Source organism: Puntigrus tetrazona, unplaced genomic scaffold, assembly GCF_018831695.1.
Source record: "Puntigrus tetrazona isolate hp1 unplaced genomic scaffold, ASM1883169v1 S000000002, whole genome shotgun sequence".
Lineage (NCBI taxonomy): Eukaryota > Metazoa > Chordata > Actinopteri > Cypriniformes > Cyprinidae > Puntigrus > Puntigrus tetrazona.
In genome coordinates this window covers 582,077-598,848 of record NW_025047682.1, presented here as the reverse complement: position 1 = coordinate 598,848, position 16,772 = coordinate 582,077, and the positions used below count along the sequence as shown (strand labels likewise).

Here is a 16,772-nt window from a genome sequence, read left to right as displayed (position 1 = left end):
TGTTTGATTAATGAGTGGATCTTCTTCTTACTGAAAGTCTCATTTTTTAATGCTGTGCATCTGTTAGCTGCCTAACAGATCAATGCGCCTCTTTAGGATAATACACATTCATCAGGCCACTCTGCAAACGGAGAGGATTTTCTTCTTAGGGAAGGGTTAGGAATAGAAATCTCAAAGTTAAGACTGGAGAACGTGAGAGTACACATACAACAGAATCATCCGTGACATTCAGCATCCTCAGAGCAAACCAATCAGACCCCCTGCGGCAGGCAGATATGAGAGCAAGGCCAAGTACAGGGAGCTTTCTGCATGTTTATTGAAGAATGTCAGCAGTCGCTTTAAATATTCAGCCCATATTCGGCACACTTTTCATGATATTTCAAGCAGATTTTTGCAATAGAAGTCAGCTTTTCTCTACAAAGTACCTTGCCGTGTAACCTTTCATATGGATAAGTCAACTGGATGTGCTTGATTGCTACTAAAACCTCTATAAGACAGGATTTCCAGGGCAGTTTCCTGTTTTTTTAAATTGACTGTCCATATCAGAGCAATCACCATCAATAAAATATAGAAAATCTATATATTAACAATCTTGCATCTATAAATAAAGTGTTTTAAACTATACTCATAACCAGCCATTCAAAGCTTTACACTGAGTGACATCTGTTGGCCAGAAATAGCAGGTGCATGTAATATTTTCTTCAAATTTGCCAGAGTATGAACTTTATTCATTCTTTTTACTATTACGGAGATATTGCGACATACTCAACAGACGTTATTTGCTATGGAGGTTGGTGCTCGTTAAAACAGGCTATAAACCGTGCATTAAATAGAGCCAAATATTGAAAGATTGATTGTGCCCTTTTCCCCCAGCAACTTAGAGCTTCTGTCTTGTTGAATCAACTTTGGTTTCTGCCATGCAGGTTTTTCAGGGCAGTATAAAAAGCGCCATCATCAGCACATGAGACAGAAAAGCACGCCATATTTGTGATATCCACAGATCCTTTACTTCTACAGCAGTGAGATGTTTGGCAGCGTCAGCATGAGAGTACAGAGCACTGAACCGTGCAAGTTCATTTGAGCAAGGGATCATAATGCTCTTCACTGCTGGAGTTCTTTCGTGCTTTACAGTCAGAGAGCGCAACACTGTTCCCACCTTTATCTTAAAGAAACAAAATACAAAGACCAAGAATACTTCTAAACTGAAAAAAAAACATTGCTACCAAAAAAAAAAAAAAAAAAAAAAAATCTATATACTTCAATATCAAAATACCTGAGCACAAAACAATCTTTCAAACCATCAGCATTTAAGAGATAATCTTAGAGAACAGTACAGTATTAGCAGCTGTTCACATAAGCAGCATTGATTTACTCTGCAATGCATTCTGGAGCAATAAATAAATTATCATTTAAATAACATTGCCTAATATTAACCATTTAAACAGAATTAATCAAAAAAGAGGTCTCCAACAAAAAAAAAAAGGAATAAATGATTTAACGTGCAAAAGCGTATTCAAGAGTGGATAAGTGAAAAGCTGTGACTGTGATCACTGCGTCTCAAACCAGGTGCAGAATCCATTTTCTGCCAGTAACCTGTTCACCAAAACCACCTGCAGGCATATAAAGCACATAAATAAAGCTGAAATCAAAACTTTCAGGAAATAAAATTTAGACGTACACACCTCGTCTCCTGTCTGTTTCCACATGTGCACCAGAGGAAGGCCGTCTTGATTGCCTGTCACCTGATCATAAATGACATCCGTAAAGTCTAAATTCTTTTAGAACTTATGAAAATGTTTCTCAAACTGTTTTTGATCAAGTGCAGAGCTGATGAAAATTTTGTGTGAGTTGATGAAAAGCTGATAAGCATTAAATCGTGAACATTCAAATGTACAACATTAAGTAATTATTTTAGGTCAACCTTCTGACAAAAAAAGTTTGAGAATCTCTATCCTAGTGAAATCATTCAATACCATGGTAATATATACAAAAAGAAAAACATTGTAAGACACATGTGCTTGTTATAACCTTGATGATTAAGGGCATATTTGCAGTTAATTCCTCCAGAGCTTCTTTGGCCTCTAGGGAAAATTCCTCTTCTCCTATCAAAAGCAAACAAAAGGCTTTTCATTTTTAGCATATTGATTAGACTTTTTTGTTAACAACATCTACAACAATTGTACTGTTTATTGCAATTTTTTTAATCATAAACAGGCCAATGTTTTACCTGGCAAAGGAGTAATATTGTCCAGCAGAACCTCCGCTGCCTGGAATGGCAATGTTACGAAGTCTGACCTGTGAAAACAATGCTGAAATATCAGATTGAACTCATTCCAACACAATTACAGACAAATAACCAAACCAAATGTAAGCCACTTGACCTGATCTGCCTGAGGGTGGTGCTGTTCACGGTGTCATAACCTCCAATATCTACATATCTGATATGAGCCATGCCAGACTCTCTGTCATACTGGATGACCTGGGCTCTCCGCCAGCCACTTCCTGTTACCGGAGCAGCACAGACTACCCCCACTGGCAGAGGCAAACAGAAAATAGACTTCCTCAAACTAGATGACAACAAGAACTGTTGTGTCAATGAAACCCAATCATAATTTGTCTTGAAAATAGTCTTCTGTTAATCAAAGTATACTGAAAAAAAGTTTTCTTTTTCAACATTGAAAACACTAAGAAATATTTCTTGAGGTCCAAATTGGCCAAATTTGAATAATTTCTGAACCTAATGAAGTTGGCTGTTTTTAGTCAAACTGGGTTATTTCATAAAGTTTTAACTTTAACAGTGTTCCAAAGTATAGGAAATGGTAATAATGAGGAGACTAAAATAACCGTTTAAAGTCATGCCCGATAAAGCTGTGCTGATTCTAATGAAGATATTTTATGGAGGATAAAAGCAAAACCATAATACGCTATGATAGAAACAGATGTTGCAATGTTCCTATTGGAAGCAGTTGCTAAATTAATACATGTAAATGTAAATATAAATAATTTATTCTCCACACTGAGATCTGTGTGTTTCAATAAGGGTATATATACACCTTCTACAGGGGTGGGCAGGCTGGGACATCCCGGCTGAGAGTAGCAGAGCTGCAGGTGCTGAATAAGGGTAGGAAGGGCCTGATAAGATGGATGCTTGTGCTGTTGAACAAACAGATGATGACCCGCCTCCACCCGCGAGACAATCACCTCCACAAACACATCTTGTGGCAGCAGCAGCTACAGAAACAACCGAACAATACACATGGTTACTCTCACATTCAGGCATACAGAACATTAACTGGCACCTCAAGACAAATAAAGTCAGGATATTTAACATCACTAGTGTCAAAGTTGGCACGAAGAGTCTTAAAGCACCAATTTTTCATTCATGAGATGATTTAAGGGTAGGCCTACTCACCCAGGATGTGATGGGCAAACAGGGCAGAGGAACACAATTAGTCAGATCCAGATCTTTAAACTTCTTCCTGATGAGTGAGAGAGCATCATCCACCTGCTGCTGTGAGCCTGGATTAACAAACACAGACATGAATTCAACATTGGGCTTCTCTTCTGCATGGAATGAAGTACTCATCATCATCATGGGTGACAAAACTTACCCTGGATGTGACAGATTTGAATCTCCTGAGTGAATGGCAGGGTGGAGACATAGATCTTTGCTCCAGAGCTCTGCTTCAGGAAGTTCATGAACTTCCCCTGCTTTCCGATCAATCGACCAACCAGATGCTGCAAATACAGGTCTTGATCGTCAAAGTCTTTCTGTCTCTTATGGAAGTAATGTCACTATTTTTATAGGAGCACACACACACAAAGTATAGAGGCCTTTATATACCCTGTAACGTGAGCTCTTCTGAAGTGAGTCTAATACTTCAAGATCATGTATCTTTTCTGCTGTGATGCATCTCTGAACAAGTTCATGCACAAGTCTTTTAATGAGCTAATATTCAAACAACATGAGTATGTGGGTGTATCTGTGGGCGGAGCTCACCGCTGGCACCTCTATGTCCCAGAGAATGATGGGTGGGGTTGGAGGAGGAGCCAAGCTGCTCATCTGAGTGTCAGCACTAATGTAGCATTTAACATCTGCACCTGGAGACAAGTATATGAAGTAAAATTGAGATATTTTATAAAATTTTGAAGAACCAAACAGGAAAATAAATAGTGTACTATGAAAGCCAATGGGGCATTCTTTGAAAGAAAGAAACACACAGGTTTGAACGACATGAGGGTGAGTGCATAATGACAACATTTTAATTTGTGGGTGAACCATTCCTTTAACAGCTGGATAACTGCATTCGTTCGGACAGTAAATGTTTCACATACCTCTCAAGGTCTCCATCTCTCCTTCCGTCATTTTGCTCTCAATGTTAACTGCGTTTGTTTCTGTGGAGGTCATCACAAATGTTTGGCCTTCCTCAAACAACTCTCTGGTCAGCCCCTCTGCACCAGAAGCATCCTCTGAGAAGCAGGAACAACATCCAGAATCATCTCCACCGGAAACTCCTAAATGGCTGAGTAGTTTTTCCCTGAATGAGCTGGCGTCCTGAAGGCATACTCTTCGGTTGTCATCACCACCAAATGATTCTGGAGTAGCATACTGAAATCCACCCTTTGAAAGTCTTGAAGCGCTAGCTAGCTCATGTGGATCACTGGGATCCTGGTTTTCCCAGTCTTCTGCCTCTGCAGCCTGCTCGACCTGAACAGAACTGATCTTCTCCAGGTTCACGTCTCCGTCAGGGCTCAGGCTGCTGTCGTCATGACTGTCCAAGCGGAAAGGACCTGACTGTTGCTCTGTTAAAGTGTGAGAGTCAGTGGTAAAGCCAGAGTCAGACTCAAGCCCAGAAACATCTTCATTAACTTCACAGTCTGGATGATCTTCATCAGCAATGTTGTCCTTTTCTTGCTCAGTTCGAAGAGTCTCAGGCAAACGAACGGATACTTCTCCTTCTGGCTCAGGTCGAACTCCCTTGGTGAGGCCTACTTTGGAAGGGGTGCTGGTAAGGTTTTTGATTTCAGAGGATCCAGAGTTGCTGTGGTCCATCTTCAGATCACTGTAAGTGAAGTAATACAGAAAGGGTCTAGTGCCTGCCTTTACTCTAGAAAAAGCAAATCTGTCTGTTTGAATGTGTCTTACTTGGATTGGTCAAGGCAAGTTTTAGCATAACTTGGCGTACACTAAGCTTTTCCATTCGTCAAATATGGAAAGATTAGTCCAACTGTTAAAAGGATGATTTGGGGTTTTTAAAAAATTTTGCAGTCAAGGACTAGCTTGCAATAGAACTCTCTTCCCACCACAAAAAGACATCTCTTTAATTATGAATAATACATCTAATTTACATAGTATGAGAAAAGTATTAAGCGAGATGTATCAAAGACAACAATTGGCAGCATATATATGATCATATTTTTATGTTATGTTTGATGCAGCTGCTGTATGTAAAAAGTGCTACACAAACAAATACAAAAAAATCGTAAAATGTAATTTTGACTTACACTCCTTTATTTATCTATTTATTTACATGCATTCCATTGATACCTTAAGGGCCCTATAATATTCTAATGGTATTTTATATTTTTTAATTTTGTGGACTCCCTAGCATCATTAGTGACCTCCTGTAGCTCAAATGTACAATTCACATAACACATGTTTGCAGAGAAGAAGTAATTTAAGAAGATAAAGAAGACCACCTAAAACTGTACTCAAAGTATGCCCTTTAAACAACAGACACAACTCAAGTAAGCTCAGCACTACTGACCTTTCCCCCAAAATACTGGAGCCAGCAGAGGAGGAGTGAACAGGGCTGCTTCTGTCCGAACACACGTTCTCTTTAGTCCAGAGAGGAGCTTTCGTCCTCCTCCTCCTCCTAAAGCTGTACCAGCACCAGCCCAGAAGAGTTAGCACAGAGACGGAGATCAGCGGCCTAAACGACAGCAACATCCTCTTTCCACTGATCCCACTGAGAGAGAGAGAGAGAGAGAGATCGAGAGGTCAGCTACATCTAATAAGACCGTCCCTAGTCTTGAGTGGCACTAGACTGTAAGGAGAGACGTCTGAGCTCAGAGGGGGAGCGAGTCTTGACACCAAAGACTTCTGCAATAGAAGACTGAACCAGAGCAATCTCATTAGCAGCTCAAATATCCCAGCAACACATAATCGACACACACGGCGCTGTTAAATACAGCTGTCACCATGACAGTCAACACACATCTTGATTTCTGGCTGCCCATGAGTATCAGTATCAATATTTTTTAGAGTGTTAACAATTCAAGTCAATAAGAAGATGGCAAGCTTAAATTTATAAATATATAACATAGCAATAAGTGTATAGCTACACTAAAAACAGTATTAAGAATAAACCTAGAACCTTCTAATCCATTTTTACTGCATCATTAGCCAAGAGCAGCTGGTTTCGCTGAACGTGTCAATTATTTATTTTGTATATAGAGGGATACAAATCAATCCCACTATCAAAAGGATTTTTAATCAAAAGTTAGTAATTTGGCAAACGAGCTGCAGTTAAATGAGTTGGAATAACAACACACAGCCTTCAAACGCAGAGGAAATATGAATTAAGAAAACTGTTGAAGTAAAACCAGCTACGGAGTCTCAGACATTCTGTGATTTTAATAATTTGGTAAGCGTTTCAGTACACCGCGGTCTCATTTGAAAAACGAGTTTACCTCTATGGGGTCAATTTTTGTTTTAGCGTAAAAACATGTTGAAGCCAAAGGATACATTTAGCAAATCAACAGATGGGCAAACGCGCAAACAAATTAGAAAGAGATCTGCTTTTTACATATTATACTCACCGAGGTTCTGCAGCGCTGGCGTGTGCGTGACGTCACGGGAGCCACGTGCGTTCCTGACAGCAATCAGTAGCTCAGGTGATCTAATTACGTAAAATTTAGCTAGAAAAATTATAAGACTTGATTAGAAACGATGTATTTCATATATATATATATATATATATATATATATATATATATATATATATATATATATATATATATATATATATATATATATATATATACACACACACACACACATATATATATATATATATATATATATATATATATATATATATATATATATATATATATATATATATATATATATATATATATATATATACATACAGGAGTTAGTGCATGAGAACAAAGATTACAGATGCACTCTGGAGCCTTTACAATATTTGTTTAGCATTATCCTGTTTTTGACTGTGAAAGAGTGAGATCAGTGTCAATTGCTTGAGACCTAATTGGGCTAATCTACGATTTGACAGAAAAGTGACTTTCACTGTAAACTTGAGGAGTAAAGTTCATCTGGCAAAAAATTAAAGCAGCCTATGAATTTGTAATAAATTACAAATCAAAATTTTAAGTATGGATTTTTAATAAACAAAACCAACCGTTTTGTAGTTACGGCTAAACACATTACATTTGTAAATGCTCCATTTACGGATTTACTCAAATGTCGATTTACTTCAGATGTTATTCATAAAAAGGGTAAGCTTTTGTACAAACAAATACCACACAATGATAAACAAACTGGGCAGAAATGGACTTTATTAGTGTTACATCTGTAAATATGAAATCAGATGATAACAATAATGTTTTATAAAGAGGGTCCAGAGGACACAAAGATTTCAATCTTCAGTGCAACCCTCAATATTTCCTCCATGTTAATTGGCATAATGCAGTGAAGATGATTGATAGACAATAATTCATATTTTATGTCGTACATATTCAGTAATTAACTGCTTTACAAAAAGCAAAATAATACGTCATAGTCACTTGTATTTACAGTGTAGTAAATATACTTTTCTATTTTTACACAAAAAATATTTACAGAGGTGAAGCTATCAGCATAAAAAAAAGAAACAAAAGAACAATTATGTAAAAGTTTGCATAACCTCAAGTGTCGAAAACAATTCACTCTAGTGTTTGAAACATCCAACAATCTCTGCCATTACTAAACTCACGTTTAACCCTTGACCTTTCTCACATAAAGCCGTACCAATATGAAAGCAACAATTAGTAAAACAGAAAAAAATAAAAATAAAACTGTTATATTATAGCCATATTATAGTGTAACTATAGTGTCTACCTCAGGTTTTCTTTCTTACGAAGAAAGTGTGTGTATGACACACACACCCCCCATCTGAATGCTTTTTAATTTAACAGCTGATTATTTTTCCAGCAAAAATGCTTTTTTATATGCTAAATTACATTCATCTCTCCTCTCATAGCCATCACCCACAAGAGCTGTAATAGATTGAGAAATAACAGCAAATACATGTCAAATACATCAGAAATTCACAGAGCATTTTGGTAGTATGATGGGTTTGGTATAGGGATCATAGTTTGGATGGACCAGCAACTTTTTTTCCTATAATTAATACTTTATTGACAATACAATATAAAGGCTATTAAAGATTAATTTCTGCAGAACTGCATGAGTGATTGTACATTTTTAGTTTTAGGGGACTCTTAATTCAATAATGTTTCCTTTTACAAAAAGAAACAACAACAACGTTTAACTAAAAGTAAACAAGTAAATAAAATCAAATACAACGGAACAAAAGAATGGCACTTGGTTAATACTTTCATCTTTTAAATTTAAGACAGAAATTAGTGCTTTTAAACAAAATACTCAGGACACCACCTTCAGGCAATGTCTGTGATTCAATTAAATGTATATATATATATATATATATATATATATATATATATATATATATAAAAAGTTCTGTTATGCACAAAAAAAAGGACTTTCTCCCATCCTGTGTCAAACAGCGACTTGTTTAAAAACAGAGGCGTTCAGTTTATTTTGATCCAGGCAGACACTGCTAAACCATTTCAAGAGAACCAACAGATTATCGTTACCGGTGGGTTTAGCAGAAGTGAAGAGAAACCACATAAAATGCAGTAATGTATGTCCAGCAGGAGCTATAACCTGCTGTGCTGTAGGTCTCATACAATCTTTTTGATACTAGGTCTTTTAAAGCTGCCGGTGCTGCGCTGTTTCTGGACCTGGCTGGCTGAACCATGGCGTGTGCGTCCACTGGCTGCCAGACCCGTGGTGGGAGACAGATCCACCTTCTCTTTATCGATTCCTGCTCAAAAAAACATGCACACATCATTATACAAAGCTGCAAACAAAAGTTTCTGAAGTTTCAAGATACATACCCTTTAATTTAAGAGCCATTTGAAGCTTTGGTTTAAATTTAAGTAGTTGGATAACCAACGAGATAAATCATGCTCAGACTATACTAATGTTTTAAAAAGCGTCAAAACTATTACTAGCAGTGTGCACTGTATACTATGGATCATAAAATAGATATAGAGCATATGCGCTTCGCATAAAGAAAAAGAAAAGTCTTAACTATAGGAGTTCACCTGTACTGAATATTAACCTTAAAATATGTTCTAGCTGATAATTTTGTTATTATGTTTTCATTTACAGATGTGGACACAAACTATTGGCTTGAAACTTCTGCACTGCACTTGGCTTCATCACAAGCGTTCGTCTGTTGCAAAGTAGGAGTTTAAATATAAACCAACAACCACTGAGTAGGATGCAGAGTTAGAGGTTAAACAAAGCAGGAAGTGCGAGGCAGAGAACCTTACACTACATGATGAGCTCTTTTCCTCTATCTATCTTGTAAAAAGTGACAGTCAAACTTTATCTGCGAAAAACTGATTAGGCTGATAAAGACTCACAGTTGTGATAGAAAGAGACAGTACGGGTGAGAGACACCTTAATACCGACCTGGTGCATGCTGGGAGGTGGCCAGTGAGGTCATTGAATTGGAGAGGTTGAGGTTGGCAGTGATGCTGAGCTGGCTCTGGACAGGTGGAGGGTATGGAGAGGTGGGTGTGCGCAGACCCTCCTCGCTCGTTTCCTCATCGATGCCCGGCAGATAGGTGTCAATCAGCGCATCCAGAAACTTGACAATCAGCTCCGCATAGTCTGGGAACTGAGTTTGCTGTGGAACAGAGAGAAGCTCATGTTTCTGGAGATAATATAGAATCATCTTTATCCATCTTAAACCCATTTTGTGTCACACACCTTAGAGAAAGGACCGGCAAACCTCCAGAGCCCATTAAACCCAAAAGCTGTGAGGTAAAATGTAAGTGAAGATGTTATCCTCCAGTCAAACACACTGACCACTCTTTCAGCCACATTCACTCTCACATTTAAAATTGGACATTTAATCATCAACTAGAAATCTCTCAGTTCTAATTAATTGTGCATGTGTCGTGCTTTACTTTGCAGGTAGGACGTTTGGTACTGAGGGGGCGACTCTTCATGAAAAACCACACTCTGCACAATTCCATGGACTGGGTTTAAAAGATTTGGGTCCTGACACAGTGACAGCAAAGTATTAATCTTTGAGTCCAGGAGATTGTGACTGAAACAAGAGATAACATACAACAATGAAAATCTCATTTCATCATTCTTTCTCAAATGTACTGAATGTATTGAGGTTGGACTTACACAACAGGAAAGACCTTTGGGAAGACAACACTGGCCTCAGCTAGAAACTCGTACAGGATTCTCTGCTCAAATTCATCCGATGTGTTTTTCACCTGAGTGGCCTGAAAAAAAAAAAAACTGAATCATCAAAACAGATGAGTCAAAATTCAGAAGATGGAGGTTTGGATGGGTATTTGAAAAAAATGGCAGATGGGGGGATGTGGGCAGGAAGCAACATGTAAGCCTTTAGAGGAACAGAAAATTATATAAAAAGGTAAAAAATATTTAAATTTCATATGCAAAAATTGTTTGTGAATAAAGAAGTGAAACTAATGTGCCTTATTCATTCTGAGAAAAGAGGACATTACCAGCACAGTTAGAAGCAGCGCCTGGATTTTGGGATCTGTGAGAACTTCCTCATTTAGCAGGATATTAGACTCGGACACTGAGACCTTCCGCAGGTGGTGATGTGAGATTCTTGGGGTTTCTTTCGAGAGAAAACAAAAAGTTATAAATGGATGCAAACACAGAGAATCATTTCACTTGTTTGTGACCCTCACCAATTTCATATTCATTTTCAGCCACCCGTCTCATTTTGGGTGGTGTCGTGATACCAGATTCCATTTCAGGCCTCTTCGGTGCTTTGCTGTCTGATATCAGGTGGTCAAAACTTTTTCTGGTACCTAGCAGTAAAACCAATAACATTATAACAACCACTCATACAAACTAATCTAATAATAAAAAAATGTATATCTAGGAGTATGACAACATGGAATTACCTAGAAGCTTTTTGGTGTTGACCTGGGAAGGTTGCCCCATGTCCAGGCTCATGGATTTGCGTGTTCTTGGGCTGATCTGTCCCACTATGGGATACTGGGCTACCAAGTACCGCTCTGAAGCCTTTGGGGATGCCCACAGCTGGCTTTCCCGCAGAGTTCTGGATTACAAAGATCATGCATTTTGAACTTGGGTCAATAAAAGCTTGCATTTTACAAAAGGCAAATGTTATCTACTGTCCAGGTGGTACCTGCAGCTAGGATCCTCATGATGTACGGAGTATGTATCCATGGGAACATTCTCCATGTTAACATCAGAGAGGAGCAAAAGTTTCCTGTGTTTCAGGCTGCAGCGACTACGCACTTCCTCTGACACTGGAAGGAGAGCTATACAAACGCACATAAAAACGTTACCCACTCCACTGAACCCTTAATAACTCTTGTGAAGACCAAAATGACAGAAGGCATAGAAACAAATGGGAGATATAGCAGTGGTTTCCTTACCTGCCAGATATGCAACACTCTGTGTGTTCACCTCAAACTTATCACAGTTCAGGTGTTTTCCAACCAAGGCCAACAGCATGTGCAATATACGGATGGTGCGTGCTACTGTGGTGGGTGATGGGTGTCTGAATCCTGCCAAAACCATAAAGAAATGTAATAGTTTCCCAACAAACACACGCAAACGGTTAATATCTTTTCGTAAAACCCACTCAATACCTTTCAGCAGGTGCCCGACCAAAGCAAAATTAAAGTTGGAGTTGAAGTTGAGACCAACAAAATGGTCCATCTGTTTGCAGTGCCATTCCAGAGGCTGACGAATCTCCATAAACACCTCCTCAGGACTCTGAGAGACAGACAAAACAAATCTTTTTGCCTTTACTAGTTTATTTCATATAGTTGTGTGAGATTGTAGCAAATGAAAAATGTAAACCCCAAAATGTCAGCTTCTTTAAGTACTAAAAACAGTTTTTGGTTACCGATATCACTATAGAACTATCCTATTTCCAAGTGGGCAAGTCACCCATGATTCATTTATTCTGTAACCGAAGATGGAAAGTAATTGGTCTATGTATTTTTGTATATGTGCTATTGTATATGTGCTACAATTTGACAGAGAGTGTTATATTAGAACCTTGTCATTGAAGACTCGCAGACTATCGAGTGTGTGTAGGTTCTGTTCCAGCAGAGCAGTTCCAGCTGAGTACAGATTCACCTCGTCCAACTGCAGCACGGCCACAGCGACCCAGAACAGTGCTTTGTGCATTGGTGAGTCCTGAGCGAAACCACATTGTGAAATAAGTCAGACGTTCCCTCTCACACACATACACAGTCATATCTAGAACACTGTAATTTGATACCTTGTTGAGCAGAGGCTGTAGTTTAGTGAGGGCAATGACGGTAGCTTCGATCAGCACCTGGCTGTTACAGTTATCAGGACCCTTCAGGCAGCTCTCCAAACCCTGAAGAAAAAAAACAGTTCTTCTTAAATGACAGAAAACATTACTGCTAAGCTAGACGGTGACATTATCACCCAAAACGATCAGCACAGATCAAAATTTACTACTTTCTGGAGCAGAAGCAATAACCGTACACAATTCAGCTTATAGACTGGAACTTATTTTTATGGCAAGCCCATGTTCGTGTTTGAAAGTAAGACTGACAGGTTCTGACCCGGTCGATGCTGAGAAGAGGGCTGGCCTTGCTCAGGATCCGTATGATTTGTTTAATTTGAGTGTGCGTGACCCGTTTACTGATGCAACCAAACACCACAAGAGCCCGCGGCTGCAGGGACGGATTGTATTGAAATGCAAACCTGCACATTAAACACACTTGGTAAATCAAACTAACACATAGCAGGGAATTTTAACTTTTGTTTATTACTAAATTATTTTAACTATATAAAGCAGAGTTTACACACTTCTGTGCGAGATCGGTCCACTGGTCTAGCCATTTACAGCCTGGAATGTCCCTCATACATGCCTAAAACACAAAGGGAAAAACCCAGTCAAACCCTTTAACAAACTTACCTAGTATGTAATGCTTTGCAGCAAGCTGATAAATATATAGAGAAATGAAACAAGCAGATGCATTACATTTGATCATCATTTTAAGGTCTGAGTATTATAAAAAGTAACTAAACTCAACTAAACTGCAAACACAAAGCAGCTACTGCTAACAGAACTGCTAGCAATTTCTTGAAAGAACACTACAAAACTACCCTAAAGGAAGAGTTCACTTAAAAAAGAAATTGTGCCATGGTACTGTTGTCAACATGTGACACAGAAGAGAAGAAATTAAGTAGTTATTTTAGTTTTCTTTGCACAAAAATATTCTTTTAGCTTCATAAAATGACAGTTGAACTGTAATTTTACGCTGATGTCCCAGGGACTACTTTCATGATGCCCATACTGCCTTTCTCAGCCTTAAACGTTGGTAGTTAAATGGCTGTCTATGATTTAACTGAAAATATTTTAATTAGTGTTCTAAAGACAAATGAAGGTCTTACAGACTGGAATGTGATTAGACTTATAAATTGTTGTACATTAGCCCTTTAATAAAAATAAAAAAACCCAAACAAAAAACAAAAGTGTCAAAACTAAATACAAAATGTTGTGAAAAGCAACAAAATTCTGATATTAAATAGCTATACAGAGTGGGAATTATTTTTGGGTGAGTCTACCCACCACAAAAGTCCTGCCCCCCATCACTCGCCTACGGCATATTTGTATATGACTTTCTTCTTTCAGACGAGACTAAAATATTTCTACTTTTAAAATTATAAAGTAAGCCACAAGGCAGCACTCAGCCAAACTGGAAATATTTGAGTTACAAAAACCCATGGGTGATATGGAAGTAAGTTTAATCTTTATTTTTAGGGTGAACTATTTCTTTAAGATGGAAGACACAGAATTACTGACTTGCTGCTACATACCTCCATGATCTCCAGCAAAGCCTCTGTGACAGTCTCCAGGGATGACAGAGCAAAGGTCTCTCTCTCGTAGGAGCCCGGAGAAAACGAACGATCCCTATAGCTGGAACGGAAGGCGATGACCGCAGCTGATTTGACCTTGCTGATTCCAAAGAGCAAGTAGAACTTTGGCAGAGAGAACTCTGTCAGACTTAGGCGTAACACCTGCTTGGTCTCCTCTGCAGATCAGAAGAACAAGACACTTCAGTAATCAATAAGTCACCGATCCATGAAAACATCTCTCTAGGGCAAAAATGCCATCTTACCGCTGAAACTCAGCTGGGAGCATGTGCAGAGGGAGTGAATGATGTTGATAACCAGGCCATGTGTGGATGCCCGCAGCGAAAGAGGCCCCGTGGCCACCAGCAGGGTCACGACATGGAAGAGGTAGGGCAGGTGGGCGGCCACATCCAGAGAGTTGTTGAAGGACAGCATGAGCATATACCTGGCCAGGATAGCGATATCATCCCACATCAGGTGCTGCTCCAACGTTGGTGTGGGTGACAGACACGTCTTATCAATGATTTTACACATCCGAATAATCACCTGTGGATCAGCACAAAGACAACATTTTATTCCCATAAAACCCATGGTAAAATTAGAAGAGAAAATTCCAGTATTACAGTAAACTAAAATGAAAAACAATAAAATATAAAAAATTAAATAAAGCTTGAATAAAACTAAAAATTATGTTGAATATAACATAAACAGCATTATATAAAATAGTTGGTCAAAATAGTTAAACAAAGTTCTTAACCTATTTATATAAAACTTAGGAACTGCTGCCTTGGCAAAACAATGAACATCAAATTTTCATCAAATAATTTAACAGAAAAAAAGTGTACATATAAATCATAAAAAGTTAAAACTAATAAATAAAATTACAAAATCATGAAAAATTAAAAGAAAAAAAAAACATTTCCAATTAACAAAAATCTTTTAAGATTGTTCTGCTTGGAAATTAGTTTAAAAGAATTCTTCACATGTTAAGTTTGTCTAGCTGAACACAATGAACCAACCAAGAGACCTCGATTACTATCGCTCAGGACAGAGAAAGAGAGAGAGAGAGAAATAAACACAGGTGGTTAAAGAGATAGATAGGGTGGTTAAAGAGAGTAAGAACAACAGCGAGAGAGGAAAAAAAACAACCAAACCACATCTGATTAACGCACACTTCTATAATTAGAAGTGTTGTTACAGCATTGCATCACATAACATTGTTTGCATTGCTTTTTTACATGTTCGGAAACAAAATTTGGATCTTTGCCTGTTCAAGTTTATTTTGTTCTAAATGTAGGAAAAACAGCCAAAGTGTGTATGTACGTCACCTTGCTAGACACCAGTTTGACGTTACCAGAGGCCAAAGCCACTGCTGTGTCTGCCATCACTTCAGCTTTGATGGATCCGAGACCTCCCGTTGCACTCGTTTTAATAAAACTGTCCAGAACTACATCAAGTAGATCTGTTATCTGCAAGCACAGGAAGCTGCCATCAACTCAACATAGACACGCTCTGTAAACTGTAAGCAGTTCTTTAAGGAAGTGAGTGTTTTACACATTCAACCGAAAAATCTGCAAATGCAATGCGTTCTTTACATGGTTTCATTATGCAGCTCTTCATAAGCCAAAATATCCCTCAGTAAAACCCAAAGTAAGGTGCCTTCGGTGCATTTCAGTTCCGTTACCTGTCCTAGGCTCCCCCAGATCTTGGCCTGAATGGATGGATACATCTGCTTTTCGTTGATTGTCATGGTAATGAGTTTGTCTAGAATGGCAGTGACTCGTTGGCGCTTGGCATCATCGCTGTGCTTGCAGAAGCGCACCAGGTTCAGCAGCCAAGGAGTCATGTACTCCAAACACAGGTGCTTTAATTCTATACCTGGAATATACAGAGGAGAGTTATTTGTTATCAGAACACTCCTTAACGCCATATTCTTATCTCTAGAGAAAGTATTAACACTCATATTGGCATATATGGTTCCTTTATAAACCATGCAACCTTTCAGTCCTCTATAGTGGAAAAAGAGGAATAAAAAGGTTCTGTTAAGAACTTTTTATTGCATGGTTCTTTGAGGAAACTAAAAATGGTTTTTCTATGACATTGCTGCAAAAGCACCATTTTGGAACCTTTATTTTTAGCAAAAGCACAATCAATATGAACATTTGTGAACTAATGATGCCTTCTAGAAGCCGTTTTAAGTAGGAAGTCTTCAAGGGAAAGAATGCGAGTAATGATCTGAAACGGCTGAAGGATCTCAAGGGTCTTTTGAGAGTTTAATTGAGGGCTTAATGGGGCACTAACTGGACTTGCTGAAGCCAGAGATACACTCCTCCAGGAACTCCAGGGTCAGGTGAGGCTCATTAGCTGCTAGAGTCTTGCTAATGGATACGATGAAGAGGGTGTTATTGGCAGGGATGCAGAGGCCGGAGGTCTCCAGCAGTTGGCCTTCAATCTTTAGGTTAAAGGTGCAAGTTAAGGCACACAGGAGGTTGTAAGCTGCAGACCTTTAACAGAAACAGAGAGAAAT

At 38.5% G+C, this 16,772-nt stretch overlaps 2 protein-coding genes across 4 annotated transcripts in view; both read right to left on the bottom strand.

Moving 5' to 3' along the window:
• Positions 1 to 428: 428 nt before the first annotated feature.
• Positions 429 to 6,916, bottom strand: akap1a (A kinase (PRKA) anchor protein 1a). Of its 2 annotated transcripts, none has more exons than XM_043229267.1 (12): positions 6,694 to 6,775; positions 5,769 to 5,969; positions 4,336 to 5,063; positions 4,001 to 4,101; positions 3,612 to 3,738; positions 3,413 to 3,519; positions 3,054 to 3,231; positions 2,382 to 2,532; positions 2,228 to 2,295; positions 2,029 to 2,102; positions 1,683 to 1,742; positions 429 to 1,610 (listed from the first exon to the last, which is right to left on the bottom strand). In XM_043229267.1, the coding sequence occupies exons 2-12, from the start codon at positions 5,948 to 5,950 to the stop codon at positions 1,548 to 1,550; spliced, it is 1,839 nt and encodes a 612-aa protein (XP_043085202.1). In that variant the 5' UTR covers positions 5,951 to 5,969; positions 6,694 to 6,775; the 3' UTR covers positions 429 to 1,547. The 2 variants fall into 2 exon arrangements, with proteins under 2 accessions (XP_043085202.1, XP_043085201.1); XM_043229266.1 differs by lacking the exon at positions 6,694 to 6,775 and adding an exon at positions 6,823 to 6,916 and having other exon boundaries at positions 430 to 1,610.
• Positions 6,917 to 7,567: 651 nt separating this feature from the next.
• nf1b (neurofibromin 1b) overlaps positions 7,568 to 16,772 on the bottom strand; it is a 45,307-nt gene continuing 36,102 nt past the window's right edge. For both annotated transcript variants that reach the window (XM_043229298.1, XM_043229299.1), the window contains 20 exons: positions 16,547 to 16,749; positions 15,930 to 16,123; positions 15,574 to 15,714; positions 14,512 to 14,791; positions 14,210 to 14,424; positions 13,196 to 13,257; positions 12,949 to 13,090; positions 12,636 to 12,737; positions 12,410 to 12,550; positions 11,995 to 12,121; positions 11,779 to 11,910; positions 11,526 to 11,661; positions 11,278 to 11,435; positions 11,059 to 11,181; positions 10,867 to 10,985; positions 10,520 to 10,620; positions 10,291 to 10,433; positions 10,091 to 10,137; positions 9,791 to 10,007; positions 7,568 to 9,134 (listed from right to left, as the gene is read on the bottom strand). In XM_043229298.1, coding sequence (XP_043085233.1) covers positions 8,992 to 9,134; positions 9,791 to 10,007; positions 10,091 to 10,137; positions 10,291 to 10,433; positions 10,520 to 10,620; positions 10,867 to 10,985; positions 11,059 to 11,181; positions 11,278 to 11,435; positions 11,526 to 11,661; positions 11,779 to 11,910; positions 11,995 to 12,121; positions 12,410 to 12,550; positions 12,636 to 12,737; positions 12,949 to 13,090; positions 13,196 to 13,257; positions 14,210 to 14,424; positions 14,512 to 14,791; positions 15,574 to 15,714; positions 15,930 to 16,123; positions 16,547 to 16,749 — 2,926 coding nt within the window. In that variant the 3' untranslated portion in view covers positions 7,568 to 8,991. The remainder of the gene's footprint in view (positions 9,135 to 9,790; positions 10,008 to 10,090; positions 10,138 to 10,290; positions 10,434 to 10,519; positions 10,621 to 10,866; positions 10,986 to 11,058; positions 11,182 to 11,277; positions 11,436 to 11,525; positions 11,662 to 11,778; positions 11,911 to 11,994; positions 12,122 to 12,409; positions 12,551 to 12,635; positions 12,738 to 12,948; positions 13,091 to 13,195; positions 13,258 to 14,209; positions 14,425 to 14,511; positions 14,792 to 15,573; positions 15,715 to 15,929; positions 16,124 to 16,546; positions 16,750 to 16,772) is intronic.